This window comes from Castanea sativa, chromosome 10, assembly GCF_040712315.1.
Source record: "Castanea sativa cultivar Marrone di Chiusa Pesio chromosome 10, ASM4071231v1".
In the NCBI taxonomy this organism is placed as follows: domain Eukaryota; kingdom Viridiplantae; phylum Streptophyta; class Magnoliopsida; order Fagales; family Fagaceae; genus Castanea; species Castanea sativa.
The window spans coordinates 10613779-10634568 of NC_134022.1; the positions used below are offsets into that span (position 1 = coordinate 10613779).

Consider the following 20790-nt stretch of genomic DNA (forward strand, 5'->3'; position numbering starts at 1 on the left):
ACTTGTGTTGTTGGAACTACTTTAATATTTATTCTTACAATAGGGGAGGGGGAATTTGTTCTTAGAAGAACTGGTCAATGCTACTAAACTATACCGCTCCTGGCAAGCTAACTTTTTGAGATGGCCATAAAGTAGTATTTTTTAACTTTCTCAATCCTATTTAATCAAGAGCAGCGTAAATTGAATATGAGTAAATTTATTAATCATTTTGCATAATATAACTTGACAAAGTTCGTGACCCTAGTAATCGTTCGGCAGATGGGTCATTGCTGAAAGGCTGAATTATATGGGAGCACTTTCATTCATATTTACTTGTTTTTTATTTTAATAATTCGATAGTAGGAGAATGAATTAATGTGAGTTCTTTACACGGACTGAGCTGCTGCCATGCAATTAAATTCGCCACATGGTGCAAAATAGTGGTGTCTAGATATTGATATTTGACGACGACTACTTATTTAATAATCTACGCTTATCATCCATAGCAGGTTTACTGACGTGAACTATATAAATTGAATGCAAGCAGGGCATGACGAGTCACAATATGATAAATTTGAATTTTGTTGATGCAAGTGTTTCTCAAAATCCTACCCGGCTGTCCCTAGAGAAACTATTTATAAACAATTGCACCTCATCACTTCAAGCTATACATGGACCCAACCCAGTCAATTCTGCAATCCAAACGGAGATATTGAACAGCAATAATGGACCAAAAAAGAGAAATAAGCTACAAGATGCCATGATTGATTTCGCTGTTCTAGGTAAAATTTTGTGGCGGCATGATAAAAATTTGCCATACTAGAGATGAAAAGGCCGTCAGAGCCATCACCATCTCTGGTTGATGTATGAACTAATTCCTACTACCACATTATATCGGGATAATTTTTTTCCCTATTCTCTCCTTGGTCATTCTATTCCCACTCGTCTCCCTTTACTCTCTTCATTGTCCACTTGATTTACTAAGAAAGTTGGCTCTTCTGCCATGCTTCTCTTTTTTTGTACTGGTAGACTCTCACCTCAACCTTTTCGATCATGTGAATTTAATTTTTGCCACAGATTCCATGGCAACTTGTTCTGACTGATGATCTCCATTGTAGCTGGTTTCATCATCATTGAACGGTTTCTCACAAATACAAGAGTACGGAGTTTCAAGAAACTCTCCTCGACCTGGTCTCATCTCATCTGGATCTCCCATGAATCCTTTTTGGCATGATTTTACCTTTCTTGCAAATGTCTCCCAGTCCATCTGATGTCTCGCCATAAACAAAGCACTAAGTTTCTTCGCATTTGGTCTGATAGTCCTCTTATGACCAATGTACCTCCTATGATATCCATAGAATGAAATTAAAAAATTAACAAAGAAACAACATACTGAACAAGCAGAAGATTCAACAACAAAAGCAAATTAACTGGTGAGAATTACAGTTATAACAATGACGATTTTTTTTAAAGCTAGGTAAATAGGGGGAGGGGGAGAGGGGGGGGGTGGGGGCTTGTAGGGTTTGAACACTCAAAACTCAAACCTTACATCCATAGTGCTGAGATAACATGGAAGAAAATTCCTGAGTTCTGTAATATTAAAATGTAAGAAATCATTCCAACAAGGGTTTCAAAAGAAGGCTTTTCAATCAGGTTCTAGTGATCACAACATTCAACAACAAAAGTGGTCCATAGTTATTCAAATCTGAAGTCTATAACAACTGCAACTTCCTAGACTTGACCCACCATGCATTCATACCCATCTGGTGCCCTATTTACTGTGTCTTTGTATGGAATCAAACCATCCCAGAGTACATTTAAGAGAACAACTCTTGGTAGTTGGAAATAACTGCACTACTTTATTAGCCTAGGCCATGAAGTACATATCAAATGGGGACATAAATTTAGGGATAGAGTTATAGGAATAGAGAAGGCTAAATTATATTTTTGGCCCTTCAAATATAAGATAGGTCCCAGTCCCAACTTGATCCTAAATTTTTAAAAGTTTCAAATCACCCTTTAAATTTTAATTCTGAGTAATGTAGCCCGTACCGTTGAAACAGATGACATTACTGTCACAAAAATTGATAGCATGGAAAACATAGAGACAAGCCACATCAACAATTTCTGTGCCAGCATCACTTTTGATGGATAAATGGAGTAATTTCTCAAACGAAGATATTTTCAACAACCAAATAACTTTTCAAAATCTAGGACCTAAATTGGAACCTGTCCAATATTTCCAGGAGCAAAAGTATAATTTAGCTGAGAAAAAAAATCGAAAGGATCACCAAGCAGGACAGGCCAGTACTTTTAACAGAACACTTGATACCTCCACAAAATTCCATCACATTTTGACATAGATTCACCTCATTTTTAAACCATAAAGCGTTATCTTTTAGGGAGATTCTTTGAGTATTTGATTCCAAGGCATAAAATTTCCTGCAACTGATTATCATATTATAAAATTTAAAAAAAAAAAAAAAAAAAAAAACAGGTTGTACTCGGTGCATAAAACTCCCAATTTTTATTTTAGTAAGATTGATTCCCGGACTTCAACCCACAACTTGTCCCTTTTGGTATCTATAATATGATACTGTTTATCATAGTATAGATACCAAAATATACGACAAATTGTATTAACTTAAAATCAGTACAATATGTTTTTTTTCCCCGCTATACTAGAACTGGGAATCTATATTGGTCAAGACTAGCAGCGTATGCAGCACTTGAAAAGATGCATTACATGTTTCGAAGTGAAAACTCCCTCTTACACATCCCTAGCAATAGAATATCACCCAGAGAAAAAATAAGTTGTTAAAGGCTTCTCTTTTTAATTTCTTTATTTGAGAATAGTGGGAAGGGTGCAACAGTTAAAATGATGAAGCAATGAAAAGTTGGTGCATTTTCTTGTGATTGTGTACATATGCCAGACAAAAAAGAAATGGAATAGATTTCTTACCTTCGACCTGCAAGAATCTTGGCCATATTTCCATTGTTATTAGTGACAAATACATCACTCTCATCACAGACAATGTAGTCAATGGCAGCAAGGCGGGAAGAGAAAGGAAGAAAAGGCTTTAACTCTTCATTGGCAAGAGTCTCCTTTGTATAAAAGTTTGGAAAGAGTTCCCTGAGAGGCTGCAGAGTCTCTTCACCACCATATATTTCTCCAGATGCAACATAGAGATATGTGTCATTTGCAAAACCAAGTGCTCGCAGCATCAAACCCACTTCATGAGGAGTAAGTGGGCATTTCCCTCGCTTCCGCTCTCCATCAGGGCTTAAATCCTAAAAAAATAATGAGACAACATTTACTTCAGATTAGAAGAGATGGAAGATGTGATGCCCCAAATTGACTGGATATTGATTGAGTGTGTGTTGCGGGGGTGCGTGCTAGGTCCCACATCAGGCATATACTAGGTTAATCTGGGTTTTTTTAACAACAAAGAGTCTCAACTGTGACTAGACTAGTCCTTTTGTGGTATAATGTAGATGTAGCTAGCGATTCTCCTTGAGTTGTTACATAAGAATTATAATAGAAGTCACAAACCCATACAACATTACCAAATGTGTGTAGTCCCTTCATCCCACACACACCAAGGGGGAATTCCTTAGGGGTGGCCCCAAGATTTTGGTTGGGAGTTTTGAACCCAGATGTGATGTGAACACTTCAAAACAAATAAATATTGCATATTTTACCAAGAAGTTTGACTTTTATTTGAACAACAATTTTTCATCATCAAGCTGTTAAGAAGAATATGAATATGTTAAGACCATAAATTATTAAGGATAGCAATCTCACTGGTAATGTTGCCCATCGTTTTCTTATTTCACCAAGCTCATATCTCTCTTTTTCACCCCCACCATAGTAACACCCGGAAAATGCTAGCATATCAGGTTCAAACCTGTCATAAAAACAGTTTCAGCCACAACAAAAGAACCTGAACATAAAAGCATAAATTCAATTAAATGAAGACGTGCTATATGTATGTATCTATAGAGTATAGACATGTTTGTTTAACATTTCTATGTTAGTAAAAAAAAGAGGGCAGAAGACATAAGAGCACAATGCATAAGCAAACATCTATATGAGACGCATTTTCATAATACTGGAGGTAAGAGGTGGGAGAAAAGAAAGTAGTCTTATCATTGGCTTCTCTGATTTGGAATATTTAAGGTCAATAACAGTTCTAGGAACAGGGGATCTCCAAACAAGTCCAACTAGGGATTATCCACATATCAAATACAGACAACATAAATTTTGTATTCAATGTTATATGAAGAACATCGGTAAAGGACAGTTCTTAGTTTTATAATCAATTATTAGTGGTTTTTTTTCTTTTTTCGATTGGTTACTTAATAGTTAGTATCATATGGATTAAAACATATATATACACACACACACACTAAAATTCATTGAAAACATAATTTTATCATATTTGGCACACTGTAACAACAATCAATTGAATTTCACAGGGCAATTAAAACTTTGCATGCTATGGATAATGTACATGTCTGCGGATGTCCAATAAGATAAAATTGAGAATATTGAGATTGGTTACATTAGTCACAGATAAATGTTTTCTGTTTGAGCATCCATGCCCCACAGATAATGGTTTAAATGCAAGTTAAAATTTTAAAATATCTGTCCAATTTTATATTTTTTTAAGTTACAGGCACAACCCATCAACTCTTACCCCCTTTGGACTCTTATTCACAAAAGGAAAGAGTTACAGGCACAAACCTTAAGTGAATTGCAATGAAGCGTTTTGCCATCTGTTGCATTCTAAAAACTAGTCTTTGACCAAGCTCTTGTATAGGTTTTGTAAATCTTAAGGCATGATAATTAACCCGGCAACGCAACTTCTGCAGCTCTTCATCAAGATCATTTGCAAGTCTATAATCAAATTTCGTCAATTGCACTACCTGCAGAATTTCACGAGTGTTAATTGCCTCAACCTGCAGCAAACTGAAACCAATTTCAATGATGTACGATGCAACTAGAAAACCAGAATTCTGTATTGACATTTTTTGAATCAAATGCATTCTCATTTCACCCAAAAAAAAAATCATGACTATCGGTCTTCAAAGACACTGAAAGTTGTGCCCAAAAATGATTCTGAAACAAAAAGTTTGATTAGGAATATATACTAACAAAATTCAAAATAAGAAACATTTATTAAAATTAAGTGAAGTAGACTTACACGCCTCCTCAAAAGTATAGGGAGGACTTGATCAAGATAATATTCAGGGGCAGATTTCCTTGGGACGCGCATAGTATATGGAGGTTTTTCCATTGATCGCATGACTTTATCAGGAACTCTTCTGACAATGGTCACATCTTTTGCAAGAGTAGAAATAAACCAATCAACATCAAAAATGTTGATGAAGTCACTGCATGCCAAATAAGGTGTCCTCAATAAGATAATTATTGTTAAGTTGATTATCTCATCACAACTGTGGGGGGGGGGGGGGGGTGGGGGGTGTGAAATCACAATTAAGTCCCATTGCTAGCAGGTTTTAGAATATCAACTTACCTATCGTCCTTCCAGTAGGAATGATGATCCAACTCAGGTACAACTAATGTAGCATTCAGAATCCGTGCAACAACGACAGCATCTGTTATCTGAATGCAGGAAATATGGTCACCTCAATAAGGTTAGCATGTTCATTTTTTGGTATGAGTAAGTACTTCATTGTAAAGACAGAAAGATAGAACCTAGTTCAACCTCCCATCACAAAAGCCAAGCCAGAGTAAATAAATTTCGTTTTTTTTGAAAAAAGGAAGTAAAGTTGGCAAATATATTGTCATGTGTTCTTGTAATTGACTAATATAACTTTTACTATATGGTATCAGGTGAAAATTTAGCAGATCAGAAGATAACTTCACTTACTCCTGTTCTTTGTTGGTTCAGTCCTCCACTTGTTGCAATAAGCAAATAGCCATTTGATGATCGTTCACGAACAGCAGCTAGATTTCAAATTAGCAGTGTTAGTGAGGGCAATAATTGAACATACGTAAATACATCTCAGGTGTTGAGTATGGGAATTTTCAAAAACGTGCTCTCACTATAAAAGATGAACTACTAAGAGTCAAATAATGCACATAAAATTTAAACAGCTACAGTGTTGCACTGGAAATTTGTTCTGAATTAAAAAAGCAGCAGCATCAGCAAATTGTTCAAAACTAAGATGGGTAGTGACAACAATAAACACAGATCCACACGCGCAAACACATGTTTATGGTTGTAAAATCAGCAAGGAGAAGCAGTCCAGCAAGTTTGACCTGCAAAATACTTTTCACAAAGAGAAGCTTCAACAAGCATTGTGAGCATCATGCCGGGGAACCAGTGAAGCAAACGAGGAACAAGGGTGGCAAACCTAAGCAAAAATTATATCGTAATGCACACACGCGTCTACAAGGAATTCAATCACTGCATTAAATTGATGAGCTAATGGACCTAACAAGCATGTATGGTAAATAATATCCTGCCTACATAAAATTGTATTAACTATTGCTAATATTCAAATTAAAACAATTGATGAGATAAAACACACAATAAGCGAAAACCGAATAGCGTAAAGAGACAAGTAATGGTATTTAGGCACAAGATATATAAAGAACTTAGACATGAACTTACGAGCAAAATGTCGGCCTCGCTCACTGCAACTGTAGAAGTACTTTGAGTACTTTGATTTCCATATGTCAATTGGTTCACGCCGACTCCCATCCTTCAAATTTTCCACATCAACTTAATTCATATTACAAAAAAAAAAAAAACTTCTAGAAGTTTCACAAAATAAACAGCTTTGTCATTTGCAATGTTTCTAACCCAGCACAATCTAATTCACAATTTAAACAAAGACACTAAAATAGAAACAAATTGTGTGTGTGTGTGTGTGTGTATTTGTGGAGTCGAGAAAAATTACCAGTCTAGAGTAGAAGCTGCGCTTGACTAAGCGCTGAGAGTACCATTCAAGATCAGAGGCCACGTGGCCGGTGAAAAGCGAAATCAAGCCCAAACCGAAGAGCATTAAGCCGCAAACCCAGGACCATGAGATCGGCTTTCTCTGAAACGGCGTCGTGGTCGTAGTCTGCGTTGGTCTCGAACACACAACATGCTTGTTATTGCTTTCGCTGTTGGTTTTAGCGTTGGTGTTGGTGTTGGTGTTGGTGTTGGTGTTTGTGTTATTGTTGTGACTGTTTTGGTTCTGTAACAAAGCCAGGTTCGCTGATATCACGCTAAACCTCCAGGCTTTGGCAATGCCCATCAATACCTAAATTTCAGCCCCTGATTTCATTGCTTAATTACTCCAAATGCCATTCCTCCATGGAGGTTAGTGTCTCTCAGTGATCAGAGTGAGTGTGAGAGGGAAAAGGGGTATGAGTGTAAATAATGTGAATGTGGAGGCTAGGAGGAGTCTGAGATTGAGGGATTTGCTGTTGTTGAAAAGTTGAAACCCTAATTTAGTTTCTATTTCTGTGTGTGAAATGTGAATCACTGTGTCTGTGTGTGTGTGTGAGAATTTTTGAATGTGGGAGAGACTGTTTTAGAGGTTTTTAAGAGAGAGAGAGAGAGAGAAAGAAATGAAGCTCCTTTTTGGTACTTATTAATTGGCTGTAGTGAAATTTAAAAATTACTGCCGGAATTTGATCAATTCTGTAATAATGAAAGTGAAATTGAAAATAGCTACGTACTCCGTAATCCGTATTAGGATTTGGGTTTTTCGATAACGAAAGAGATTAGAGCGCGAGTGACGGAGAGGTTCTCCGGATTATAAGGAACGGATAATAACGAACTAACGGCGACTCATTTCATTTCTTTTACTCCGTTCTGGGTATTTTACATTTCTTGGGGTCAAATTTGGCATTTAACACTTCTTCAAAATTTAACACTTCTATAACAAAAAATATACGGAAAAATGTAACAAATGTCTTAAAAATATTAGTTCAGAAAATATTTTTAGAAATCTATATATATATATTAATTAATAAAAAAAAATTAGTTTAAAAAATATTTTTAGAAATTTATATATATATATATATATATATTAATAGACAACTCTGAGATAAAATTCATTTAAATTTTAAATTGAAGTCTAATTCTGCATCACGTGTTTCATCTAAATTTTAAATTTGTGTGTGAAGTAAATTATTAGGTGCAAAAGTTAAAAAGTTTAAATTTAATTAGATTCTAAATTAAATTTTAATTGGAGTTCAATTTTGCATCATGTGCCCCATCTATTTTTTTTGATTTTGTGACAAGTGAATTATTGGGTGTAAATCCAAAGAGTCTAGATTCAATTAGATTCTAAATCATAATAATAAGAAAACATTACATATTTTAGAAATTTATGGCTTAAAAAATGTGTAAGTTGTAATTCTTATACCAAATTTAATTTGAACTCATATATATATATATAATTGTTTTTAAATATACATGTGCATATGCACAGGGTTACAAACTAGTTTTTTTTTTTTATAAAAGAAAGTAACTAACTTTTCTTATCTCTTTTCATATTTTTCATGAAAGTAATATCTAAAATTTCTTAAAATAGTCCAATAACAAATACTCTAATGGTACCCGTTAATTGAAATATAAAAGTACTTTCATAGTTTATTAAAAAATAAAACACATTGTGTTACGGATGGGTACCTTTACATTAAAAATGTGGTTTGTTTATCTTTCTTTAAATTAAAGTAAAATTAGCTTAATAGACACCATTGGACCTCCCAACTTGAAGAGTCCAAGTTTAATTCATTAGCATAATCCTGGTAAGTGTGGGAAGGGAGAACATCTGCATACACTTTAGATACTTGAATACTCTCAATTGTTAAAAAAATGTAAAATTATACAAATATTAATATAAAAAAACACAAAATCATTTTATATTTGTGTGTTAGTGAATTATTGAAAATTGTAATTCTTTTTTCTTTCAAAAAATGTGAACACATGTTTTTATTCATTAACAAAGCTAAATATTTAAATTTAGGAAGAGAGTTTATCTTGGATCTCTAACTTATTATGTGACTATTCAAATGATCATTCTTATGCATTTTATTCATATGACTAAAAGTATAAGTAAAGATTTATTTGAGTCCTTACACGGTGAGTTGGAGAGACTTTCCTTTACAAAATTTGTCCTCAAGTTCTTAAAAAAAATAAAAAAAAGATTTGTCCTTAAATTTGTCCTCGAAATACTGTAACTTTTATTTATTTCACAAGACCCCTTTAAAACACTGGTAAGCCATACTCCATAATGTACTAATTTGCCCTTCCTCCCGAATCTATTAAACCGTTGAGTGCTCAAATATGAAAAGGGTCTGGATTCAGGAATATCATTTTCCTGTATTAATGATCAAAAAGAGGTTATCTACTTCTAGTTATTAGGTGTGGCAAAGATTTAGGACCATAAATTAGAAATGCATTTAATTAAGGTCGTAATCTGGGCTATTTAGGTTACATTTATTGTTCGAGTCATTAGTCATTCATGTTCACCAAATTATAGTAGCTCCTTGAAGGAAAACAATCAGTATCACTATTTATAAGGGTATTGTTAACGAACATCATAAGTGTCTATTAAGAAATTGCTCTTTTTCTTACTTTATTTTAGATTTTTGACCAGATTTATAGGATAATTAATAGCATGACATTTCCTTGCTGGAAAATGTTGCTCTTTTTCTTGCCAGTTATGGATAACTAATCCGAAATTTATTCATTTTATATGGATTATGTACAGCTTTTTTAAATTTTATTATTTTTGGTATAATTGTACTTCTATTGTTAAGAAACTTATAGCACAATAAACAACTCTTGAACTTCTAATTGAGTCGTTCAAGAACAAATCCCCCCCTCTCACAAATATTGAAGTTATACTTTCTTCTCTTAGAGCAAGAGAAATAGCTTGGTTCTAAAAATCGGAACAATTAAAGAACTAAAATTGGGTATGGGTATGGGTTTTTTATTGGTTCTTACCTGTTTGACAAATTTTTACCAGACCAATTTAGAGTCCGTTTCTTGATTAAACCAACTGTACTGGTTTTTAAAATGGTAAAAAATAGTGCAAAATCCTACTATACTCTTTTAACCAAAAAAAAAAAAACACTAAAATTAATATCCCCCGAGTTAGAGCATTTTTCTAATGGAGTGACTTAAGCAAATGCCTAAAGCAGACCTTGTCTGCAACACAATTGGTACAGGCCTCCTGCGCCGATATGGAATAGAAGGATCATTTCTTTAAATATTGTTAGGAGCTATAAGCTGCTTAATATATAGGAGCCACCATTAGTTTATTATTGTATAGTTATCATTGAAGTTAATCCAAAAGAGGTAATACTAGCCTTGATAACTTAGGAAATGCATTATCAGTTTATCGGGGTTCATAAAATGAAACCATGTACTATAAAATCAAGCAATGTCCTCTCTTTGTCTATGGGGTAATTTACAATTAAGCAATAGCACCCCTTTACTATTTAGAATGGGCAAATACTCCCTACCGTTAATTAACACAAAACATAATATTTTGTTCTTGAAATATTCCCCAATAAAATTACTAAAATATCCTTAAGGGAAAATTGCAAATGACATGATATCGAAGAAAAAATTAATTCAAAAAATATTTATTAATAGACAAAAAAATTACTTAGTTCACTAAATTTTTTTTTTTTTGATTTACATAAGAATATAATGTAAATGTAAGTTGTAATTTTTTTTCCGTGCTTGGTTTTCAATTTATTTCTTTGAGCTTAGTATTAGGGTTAGTATAATCATTGTTACGTAAGGTTCTTCATAAATATCTTATAGAAAAAAAGGTTCTTCATAAATTAAGTTGGCTATAAATATAATTGCTAATATGTTTAAAAAAAAAAAGAATAAATAGACACTAAGGGCCCATTTGGATGGAGGGAGGAAGGAGGGAGAGTGAAGGGGAGTAGAGTAGAGTTGGCTGAAAATAGACTAATTTTGAGCCAAATCTACTCTACTCTCCCTCCCTTTTCCTCAATCCAAACGGACTATAATATATGAAGTTAAAAAATATTAATAAGATATTCCAAAAAAAAAAAAAAAGATATTCCAAACAATCACTTGAATACTTTAAAGTAAAATTAAAAATGATCTAATTTTATAAATATTAACAATATGATCAAATACTCTAAAATTTTAAATGGAATATCTATGCCTTTACATTATATGACGTTTTTTTAATTTAAATGGACTTTTTTTTTAAATAGATTTTTAACCTATGACATCACTTCTAACAATAGTTTTTTTATCATTAGACTAAGACACTAATCAGTTTTTGGTGTAGGCGGGGATTGAACCCAAGATCTCATATACAACTATCAAAAACTTTATCAGTTGAGCTAATTGGAACCCACTAATTTAAATGGACTTAAAATATTAATGTTTGATTTTTTTTGTAAAAAATTATTTTATCTTAGATTTTATTTCTAACTATCAAAGGGTTAGTTTTTTTTTTTGGGTAAGTATTAAAGGGTTAGTTAATTGTGAATGACCTTAAAAAGTATATAGCATCGCAAAGGTTTTTTTATTTTATTTTTCTGAAAAACAACATATAAAATTCAACGCTTTGATTAGGAAGTATTTCTATAATCGTGTTAAGACTTTTTTTTCATGACTACATTAGGAAAGTTATAAGTTATTTGTAACCAAAAAAAAATTTGAGTTTGGAATTATGAAATTTTGAATTTCGGAATATTAATAAAATTCAGCAAATTTATTTGCAATCTCCCCCCCAACTATTGGATTATTTTGTGTTCCCCTACAAGGGTATTTTAGCAATCGTCATAAAATATTCTAAGAATCAAAAGATTATGTCATATGTTAACAGATTAACTAAAAGTAGGAAGATATTTACTTATTTTCTATATCTAAGAGGAGACATTGGGCAATTTTATCGTTTAAGGGGGGATTGTGAATCACCCCATAGATGGAGGAGAACATGATTTTTTTTCCTGATAAAATTTGAGTCCTAGAAATCATAATTGTGCCAAATGACTCAATGTACGTGTTCCACGTTTCAATAGACTTTTGCCATGTGATTCAATAGTTATTAAGACACAAATATGAAATTGTTTATTAATTGTTAGGATAGTTTACTAAAGGTAAAAGTAGATTTATAAAAATAAGTTTAAAATAGAAAATTTCAACTTTCAAGAAATTTAAAATAAAATTTATAACTAAAAGTTTCAAGAAGTTTAGTATTTTGATATTTTATCAAAATTTGTGTTTTAAAATAATAAAACTTCTACATGTTTCATCTGCATTGAGCCACATATGCATTAAGTGGCTCAATGCATGTGTTATAGATAGGTATGTAAATGAACCAAGTCATTCATAAATAACTTGGTTTTAGTTTGATAAAAAACACATTTATGTTTGTTTAATTATAAATAAGTCAAGTTTGAGTCTTTATTTTAGGCTTGTTTAATAAACAAGTCAATCTAAAAAAAAAAAATTGTTCATGAGGCTCAATATAAGACAAGTCGAGCATAGACTCAAATATAGGCTTGCAATGTGTTTGTTAAATAAACTTATTACATATATCTTAATGATGACACGGCTAACACAGGATCGCTATCCTTGACCTTAATTTTTCTCTTCCTTCTAAATTGACCAAACACCGCTTTTTTTTTTCTTTTTTTTTGTTGATACAAAGCACTGAAAATTTTTATTAAGAGCTAGAAAAACTTATTATATCATGGGCTAGAGCTTGCTCTAAAAAGTAAGGATTCTCCTCTATCCAAGTCATATAATCAGTAACGCCCAAAGCGCGTACCAAACATTACTTTAGACGTTAGTTACTTTTAAAACAAAATAAATAAATAAAAATTATGTGGGCCCTGAATTGTCTTTCCCCATTAACCATCTATTATAAATTTATGAAATATGTTAGTCATTTCCTATTAATAATAGTTACAAACAAGTTTTTTTTTTTCTTTTCTATTTGTTCACCATCTAACATGGATATAAAAACTCTATGTTGAACAATTGTTAAAACTATAGACAATGAAGGATGAATGGATGAATTTAATTATGTAAAGTTGAAATTTGAACAATGGCTAATTATAAGTTGGACTATAAGCCAGAGGTGGAGTCAGGGGGGTCGAGGAGGGGCAGTTACCCCTCCTGACTCCTTGAAAAAAATCCTTGGAAGTAGGTATAATATGAACTATTCTTTGGTACTTTACTCTTGACAAAAAAAAGACTCCCATTTTAATACATGTAAAGATCCTTGACACCAAGAAAGTAGGAAAAAAAATCATATCACTTTTTCACCAAATTTACTATTCTTATTAGTTTTATCTCACCACATACGTCTTCACCCATTTCATTGTTCCTTTTTTTTTTCTCAATCATTATTTTCAGCTTACTATTGACAACACTTTTTTGAGAAGCAATGCTATGAATACTAAAAATTTTATAAATTGACGTATTATCAATCATAAAAAAATTCTTTCAAACAGTTATTTATTATATTGTTTAAGCGTCATACATTTTTGTCACATCAGTTTGTGAACTTTTATAGTCGTTTTAGCTTTGAGAAATTCTATATTTACAACATTTTAACAATACTTTCACAAAAAATCTTAAGTAATAAGTTGTTACTGATTGGTATTGGTGAGCAAAAAATTAATTTCAATGGTGAGTTGAAATTTGAACAAATAACAATTTACCATTTATGATTTGTTGTGAAAGTATTGTTAAAATCTTGCTTATCACTTCTTTTTTTCATGGCAATTCAATTAGTGGTCATCATAAGTAACACATAATTATTAGGGAAAAAATACTTAATGTCCTTTTAATACTATTTTAATCTTACCCTCTTCAACTAAAATTCTAGCTCTGCCACTGCTATAAGCATGGGATTTGTTTGTGATCCGCTTAATTTGTTGAAACTAAAAAGTTTTTACTGAAAGTATTGTAAATAAAGGTAAAAGTTAGTTAAAAGCCTGAAATAGTACAGTGAGACCTATGAATACTATTAAAAAGTGTAGTGGGACATATGAATAGTAGCAAAAATAAGTTGAATAAAAAAAATAAGTTGGCAAAAATAATTTTTCCAAACACACACATGATAAGTTTGATAACATAAGTATGCTATTTTCTTCTTCTTTTTTAATTGATTTTTGGAGATTTAAACATTTGATAATATAATTTTATTAGATTTCAAGCTCAAAAGCTTGATCTGAGTTTGAGTTTGAGTTGGAGCTTGATATTAAGTTCGAGTTTAGCTTGACTAATTAATTAAGTCAAACCAAACCAAGCTCAAATTTTTTGGCTTTTTCATAAACTCAACCTCAAACATTAGTAAAATATTCTATAGTTTTATTAAAAAGTACTTCTATAGTTTCATTAAAAAATAAAACACATTGTGTTACGTATGGGTACCTTTACATTAAAAAATGTGGTTTGTTTATCTTTCTTTAAATTAAAGTAAAATTAGCTTAATAGACACCACTGGACCTCCCAACTTGAAGAGTCTAAGTTTAATTCATTTGCATAATCCTAGTGAGAGTGGGAAGGGAGAACATTTGCATACACTTTAGATACACAAAGAAGTTTGAATACTCCCATTTGTTAAAAAAAATGTAAAATTATACAAATAGTAATATATAAAAACACAAAATCATTTTATATTTGTGTGTTCGTGAATTATTGAAAATTGTAATTCTTTTTTCTTTCAAAAAATGTAAACACATGTTTTTATTCATTAACAAAGCTAAATATTTAAATTTAGGAAGAGAGTTTATCTTGGATCTCTAACTTATTATGTGACGCTTCAAATGATCATTCTTATGCATTTTATTCATATGACTAAAAGTATAAGTAAAGATTTATTTGAGTCCTTACAGGGTGAGTTGGAGAGACTTTCCTTTACAAGATTTGTCCTTAAGTTCTTTAAAAAAAAAAAAAGATTTGTCCTCGAAATACTGTAACTTTTATTTATTTCACAAAACCCCGTTATCTACTTCTAGTTATTAGGATTGGCAAAGAGGTTTTCTACTTCTAGTTATTAGGTGTGGCAAAGATTTAGGACCATAAATCAGAAATGCATTTAATGAAGGTCGTAATCTGGACTAGTTAGGTTACATTTATTGTTCGAGTCATTAGTCATTCATGTTCACCAAATTATAGTGGCTCCTTAAAGGAAAACAATCAGTATCACTATTTATAAGGGTATTGTTAACAAACATCATAAGTGTATGTTAAGAAATTGCTATTTTTCTTACTTTATTTTAGATTTTTGACCAGATTTATAGAATAATTAATAGCATTACATTTCCTCGCTGGAAAATGTTGCTCTTTTTCTTGCCAATTATGGATAACTTATCCGAAATTTATTTATTTTATATGGATTATGTTCAACTTTTTTAAATTTTATTATTTTTGGTATAATTGTACTTTTATTGTTAAGAAAATTATAGCACAATAAACAACTCTTGATATTTCTAATTGAGTCGTTCAGAGATCAAATTCCCCCTCTCACAAATATTGAAGTTATACTTTCTTCTCTTAAGAGTAAGAGGAATAGCTTGGTTTTAAAAATCAGAACAATCAAAGAACTAAAATTGGGTATGGGTATGGGTTTTTTATTGGTTCTTACCTATTTGACAAATTTTTACCAAACCAATTTAGAGTCCGTTTCTTGATTAAACCAACCATAGTGGTTTTTAAATGGTAAAAAATAGTGTAAAACCCTCCTATACTTTTTTAACAAAAAAAAAAACACTAAAATCAATATCCCCCAAGTTAGAGCATTTTTCTAATGGAGTGACTTAAGCAAATGCCTAAAGCAGACCTTGTCTGCAACACAATTGGTAAAGGCCTCCTGCCCTGATATGGAATTAGGGTTGTCCAAATAAACCCACCACCCGCCCCACCCACCTAGACTTGACCCGAAACCACTCGATCTGATTGCTCTGGCGGTCGGACTTGGGTCCTGACTCTAAAAACCCGACGCCGGCAAGTTGGGTTTCAAATTTATTCCTATAAAACCCGTGAACCCAACCCGCCCGAAGACCATAAAATCCGGCCATTTTTTCCATCGATTTCTAGCACAATAAACATCGGATCTAGCCAAACCGGTGAATTCTCATCAAGATTTGGTAGAAATCTCACTGGATTCAACGAGATCTCACCGGATCTTGGATGGATCTGGCAAGATCTCGCAGCGTTTCGCTGGATTCCGGTGAATATTGGGTTCACCCGAAACTGACAACGTTCATTCGGTGACCCGAACCGACGAATCTGTTAATGTAATGAGTCGGTTGTGGGTTGAAAAACAGCCCACCTGATCTTGTACAAGTCGATTGCGGGTTGGGCAAAAACACGACCCACTCAACTCGTGGACACCCTTATATGGAATAGAAGGATCATTTCTTTAAATATTGTTAGGAGCTATAAGCTGCTTAATATATAGGAGCCACCATTAGTTTATTATTGTATAGTTATCATTGTAGTTAATCCAAAAGAGGTAATACTAGCCTTAATAACTTAAGAAATGCATTATCAGTTTATCGTGGTTCATAAAATGAAACCATATACTATAAAATCAAGCAATGTCCTCTCTTTGTCTATGGGGTAATTTACAATTAAGCAACTCCTCTTAACTATTTAGAATGAGCAAATACTCCCTACCGTTAATTAGCACAAAACATAATACTTTGTTCTTGAAATATTCCACAATAAAATTACTAAAATATCCTTAAGGAAAAATTGCAAATGACATGATATCGAAGACAACATTAATTCAAAAATATATTTATTAATAGACGAAAAAATTACTTAGTTCACTAAAAAAATATTTGATTTACATAAGAATATAATGTAAATGTAAGTTGTAATTTTTTTTCCGTGCTTTGTTTCAATTTATTTCTTTGAGCTTAGTATTAGTGTAAGGGCAGGTTTTGGATCCTAAGCCCAAGAGATAATAGGATTAAGGTCCAAAGAGCCCAACATAATGAATTTGTAGAGAGTGAGCTAAAAAATAGGCTTCAATGTATTAAACAACGCTCACAATTGACTAAAGATGGTAAGATGGTAAAGAAAAACAAGCTTTATGCAAAGAAATCCTTCCTTGGCAAAGCCCAAGGAGAGTAGTTCTTGAATATATTTCTTTTAGACTTGATTACAATTTCAGTTCTTGTTGCTACAGTATATTTGTTTACAAATTCTCATACGTCCCCTGTATAATGGTGTCTTTCTTCCTTATTTTCCCTTCCTTTGCTTCATCTCCACCCTCCACGTGTAAGCCAAGTTGTTTGCTTTGATCCATGTCCTATCAGCATCTTCTTGAAGTCTTTGGAAGTAGCTGTAAGATTGAATATCACTGTTTAGGTATCACCTCCATATTAATGCGATCAGAGGGTTAGCTGTAGAGCTTTTAATGCGGTCGTAGCTTTCTCTTAGATATTTCTTAACTTCCCTTTGTCTTATTCCCTCCTAGTGTTTATCCTTACCATTAAGATCATCTAGAGTGTTGCTCTTAATAATAGATCAAGCCTTCTAACCTCTGCTTCACTAAGCCAAGGACACATTCCTCCTCAAACTACTGTCCCAAACCCTCATGGCCAAAACTTTCCATAATTCACTAATTTGTACTTATTCCCTAACGTCTACTTGTCTTCGGACTATTGAATGTCCCCTGACAAGGCCCACGACTCAATATACATTCCTAGGCCTTCTCTCCCTACAATTAGGGTTAGTATAATCATTGTTACACGTAAGGATCTTCATAAATATCTTATAGGAAAAAACGTTCTTCGTAAATTAAGTTGGCTATAAATATAATTGCAAACAAGTTAAAAAAAATCAATGAATAAATAGACACTAATGTATGAAGTTAAAAGATATTAATAAGATATTCCCAAAAAAAAAAAAAGATATTCCAAACAATCACTTGAATACTTTAAAGTAAAATAAAAAATGAACTAATTTATAAATATTAACAATATGATCAAATACTCTAAAATTTTAAATGGTATATATATGCCTTGAGTCTTAAATACATTTTATGACGTTTTTTAATTTAAATGGACTTAAAGTATTAATGTTTGATTTAAAAATATTTTATCTTAGATTTTATTTCTAACTATCAAAGGGTTAGTTAATTGTGAATGACCTTAAAAAGTATATAGCATCGCAAAAGTTTTTTTTTAATTTTATTTTTCTGAAAAACAACATATAAAATTCAACGCTTTGATTAGGAAGTATTTCTATAATTGTACTCTATTTGTTTTGTTGGAAAACTTTCTGTAAAGATAGTTTTCCACATTTTTTTAGTATTTGGTAGCACCAAAAAAACTGGTCAATGGAAAACTATTTTTAGTCAATGATAAATGCTAATAAAAATAAGGCTTGTTTTTTATAGGTTGTTTTCTAAAATAATTTTTTTGAAAACAATCTCTCTTTCACGGTACAATCTCTCACTCTTTCTCTCTTCCCTTTTCTTTTTCTTTCCTCACACTCTCACTGTCACGAACTCTAGTCTCTCCTCTTCCATAGATCTCTCTCTCTCTCCATATTTCTCTTCCTCTTTATAACACAGTTCTCTGATTAGATTTTTTTTCCCCTCATTGCTCAGTAATTATTTCATTCATCTCTACCGACTTGCAAAAGAGAACATATTTGCAACGGTAATTATTTCATTCCTCTCTACCAAAATCCCAATTCTTTATTTTGAATTTCAAACTTTATTTTATTTTTTCTCTAAGAAATTTTTGGTTTGATGGATTCCAGGTAGAAGTTTTTTTTTTTTGGCACATAAAAGTACTATAAAAATAAAAAAGAAGAAAGAAAGAATGAATGAAGGAATGAAGTAAAAGACAAAATTTTTAAACATAGTGCCTATATGGCTCTAAATTGCTTTTACATAGGATAATATTTTTTGTTGACAGATACATTATGCAGATCTTATGTAGTGATGATATATTATGTAGATACATTATATGAATACATAATTTTGAGTAATATTAAAGACTTGTGGTTGACCATAGTAGACAATTAGTGTACCAACAAAAAGAGTAGACAATTAAAAGTTATTGTTATTTGTACTTATTATAGATGTATTCTCCTATCAATTTTATATATATAGACAAATGGTTGATATGTGTGTGTGTGTGTGTGGACGTTCCTGTCTATATATATGAGCAAGATGAGTGATAGAGATCATGAAAACTTGACAACTAATTTTGATTGTATCTATTGTCAAAATTTTAGTATGAAAACCAAATTCATTCTTGGTTTTTTATTATTATTTATATTGATTACATTAGTTGGTTTACATAATACACATGTTTTAAATTACACAAGAAATATAAAAAATAAAAATAAAAATTTGCATACCAAACACCAGAAAACACTCGCAAGCTTATTTTTAAGGTCGTTATCAAACACTGAAAAATTATATAGTTTTCTAGAAAATGTTATTTGAAAAATGAACCATTTTTCAGAAAACGTTGATGCTGAAACAAACAGAGTGTAAAACTCTTTTTTTTTTTTCACAACTACATTAGGAAAGTTATAAGTAATTTGTAACAAAAAAAAATTGAGTTTGGAATTACAAAATTTTGAATTTGGAATATTAATAAAATTCAGCATATTCATTTGCAATCTCCCCCCCCCCCCCCCCCCAACTATTGGATTATTTTGTGTTCCCCTACAAGGGTATTTTAGTAATCGTCATGAAATATTATAAGAATCAAAAAATTATGTCATGTGTTAACGGGTTAACTAAAAGTAGGAAGATATTTACTTATTTTCTATATCTAAGAGGAGACATTGGTCAATTTTATGGTTTAAGGGGGGATTGTGAATCACCCCATACATGGAGGAGAACATGATTTTTTTCTTGATAAAATTTGAGTCCTAGAAATGATAATTGTGCCAAATGACTCAATGTAAGTGTTCCATGTCATTCAATAGACTTTTGCCATGTGATTCAATAGTTATTAAGATACAACTTTAACACCAAAATATGAAATTGTTTATTAATTGTTAGGATAGTTTACTAAAGGTAAAAGTACTTTTAAAAAAAAGTTTAAAATAGAAAATTTAAACTTTCAAGAAATTTAAAATAAAATTTTATAACTAAAAGTTTCAAGAAGTTTAATGTTTTGATATTTTATCAAAATTTGTGTTTTAGAATAATAAAACTTCTACATGTTTCATTTGCATTGAGCCACATATGCATTAAATGGCTCAATGCATGTGTTATTAGATAGGTATGTAAATGAAAGTCATTCATAAATAACTTGGATTTAGTTTGATAAAAAACTTGTTTATGTTAGTTTATTTATAAATAAGTCAAATTTGAGCCTTTATTTTAGGCTTGTTTAATAAACAAGTCAATCTTAAACAAAATATTTGTTCATGAGGCTCAATATAAGACAAGTCGAGTATAGACTCCAATATAGGCTTGAAATGTGTTTGTTAAATAAACTCATTACACATATCTTAATGATAACAAGGCTAACACGAAACTGCTATCTATTATCTTAATTTTTCTCTTCCTTCTAAATTGACCAAACACTACTTTAGACTTTAATTACTCTTAAAACAAAATAAATAAATAAAATTTATGTGGGCCATGTATTGTCTTTCCCGTTAACCATCTACTATAAATTTATGAAATATGTTAGTCATTTCCCATTAATAATAGTTACAAACAAGAATTTTTTTTTCACCATCTAAAATGGATATAAAAACTCTATTTTGAACAATTGTTAAAACTATAGACAATGAAGAATGAATAGATGGATTTAATTATGTAAAGTTGCAATTT

The 20790-nt window shown here is 31.6% G+C and overlaps 1 protein-coding gene across 1 annotated transcript; it reads right to left on the reverse strand.

Moving 5' to 3' along the window:
- Positions 1-527: 527 nt before the first annotated feature.
- Positions 528-7561, reverse strand: LOC142614019 (O-fucosyltransferase 29). The gene is made up of 9 exons (XM_075786542.1): positions 6913-7561; positions 6624-6714; positions 5877-5953; positions 5520-5608; positions 5187-5376; positions 4727-4908; positions 3785-3887; positions 2942-3270; positions 528-1322 (listed from the first exon to the last, which is right to left on the reverse strand). Exons 1-9 carry the CDS (start codon positions 7252-7254, stop codon positions 1031-1033), a joined length of 1695 nt encoding a protein of 564 aa, XP_075642657.1. The 5' UTR covers positions 7255-7561; the 3' UTR covers positions 528-1030.
- Between the last annotated feature and the right edge of the window lie 13229 nt (positions 7562-20790).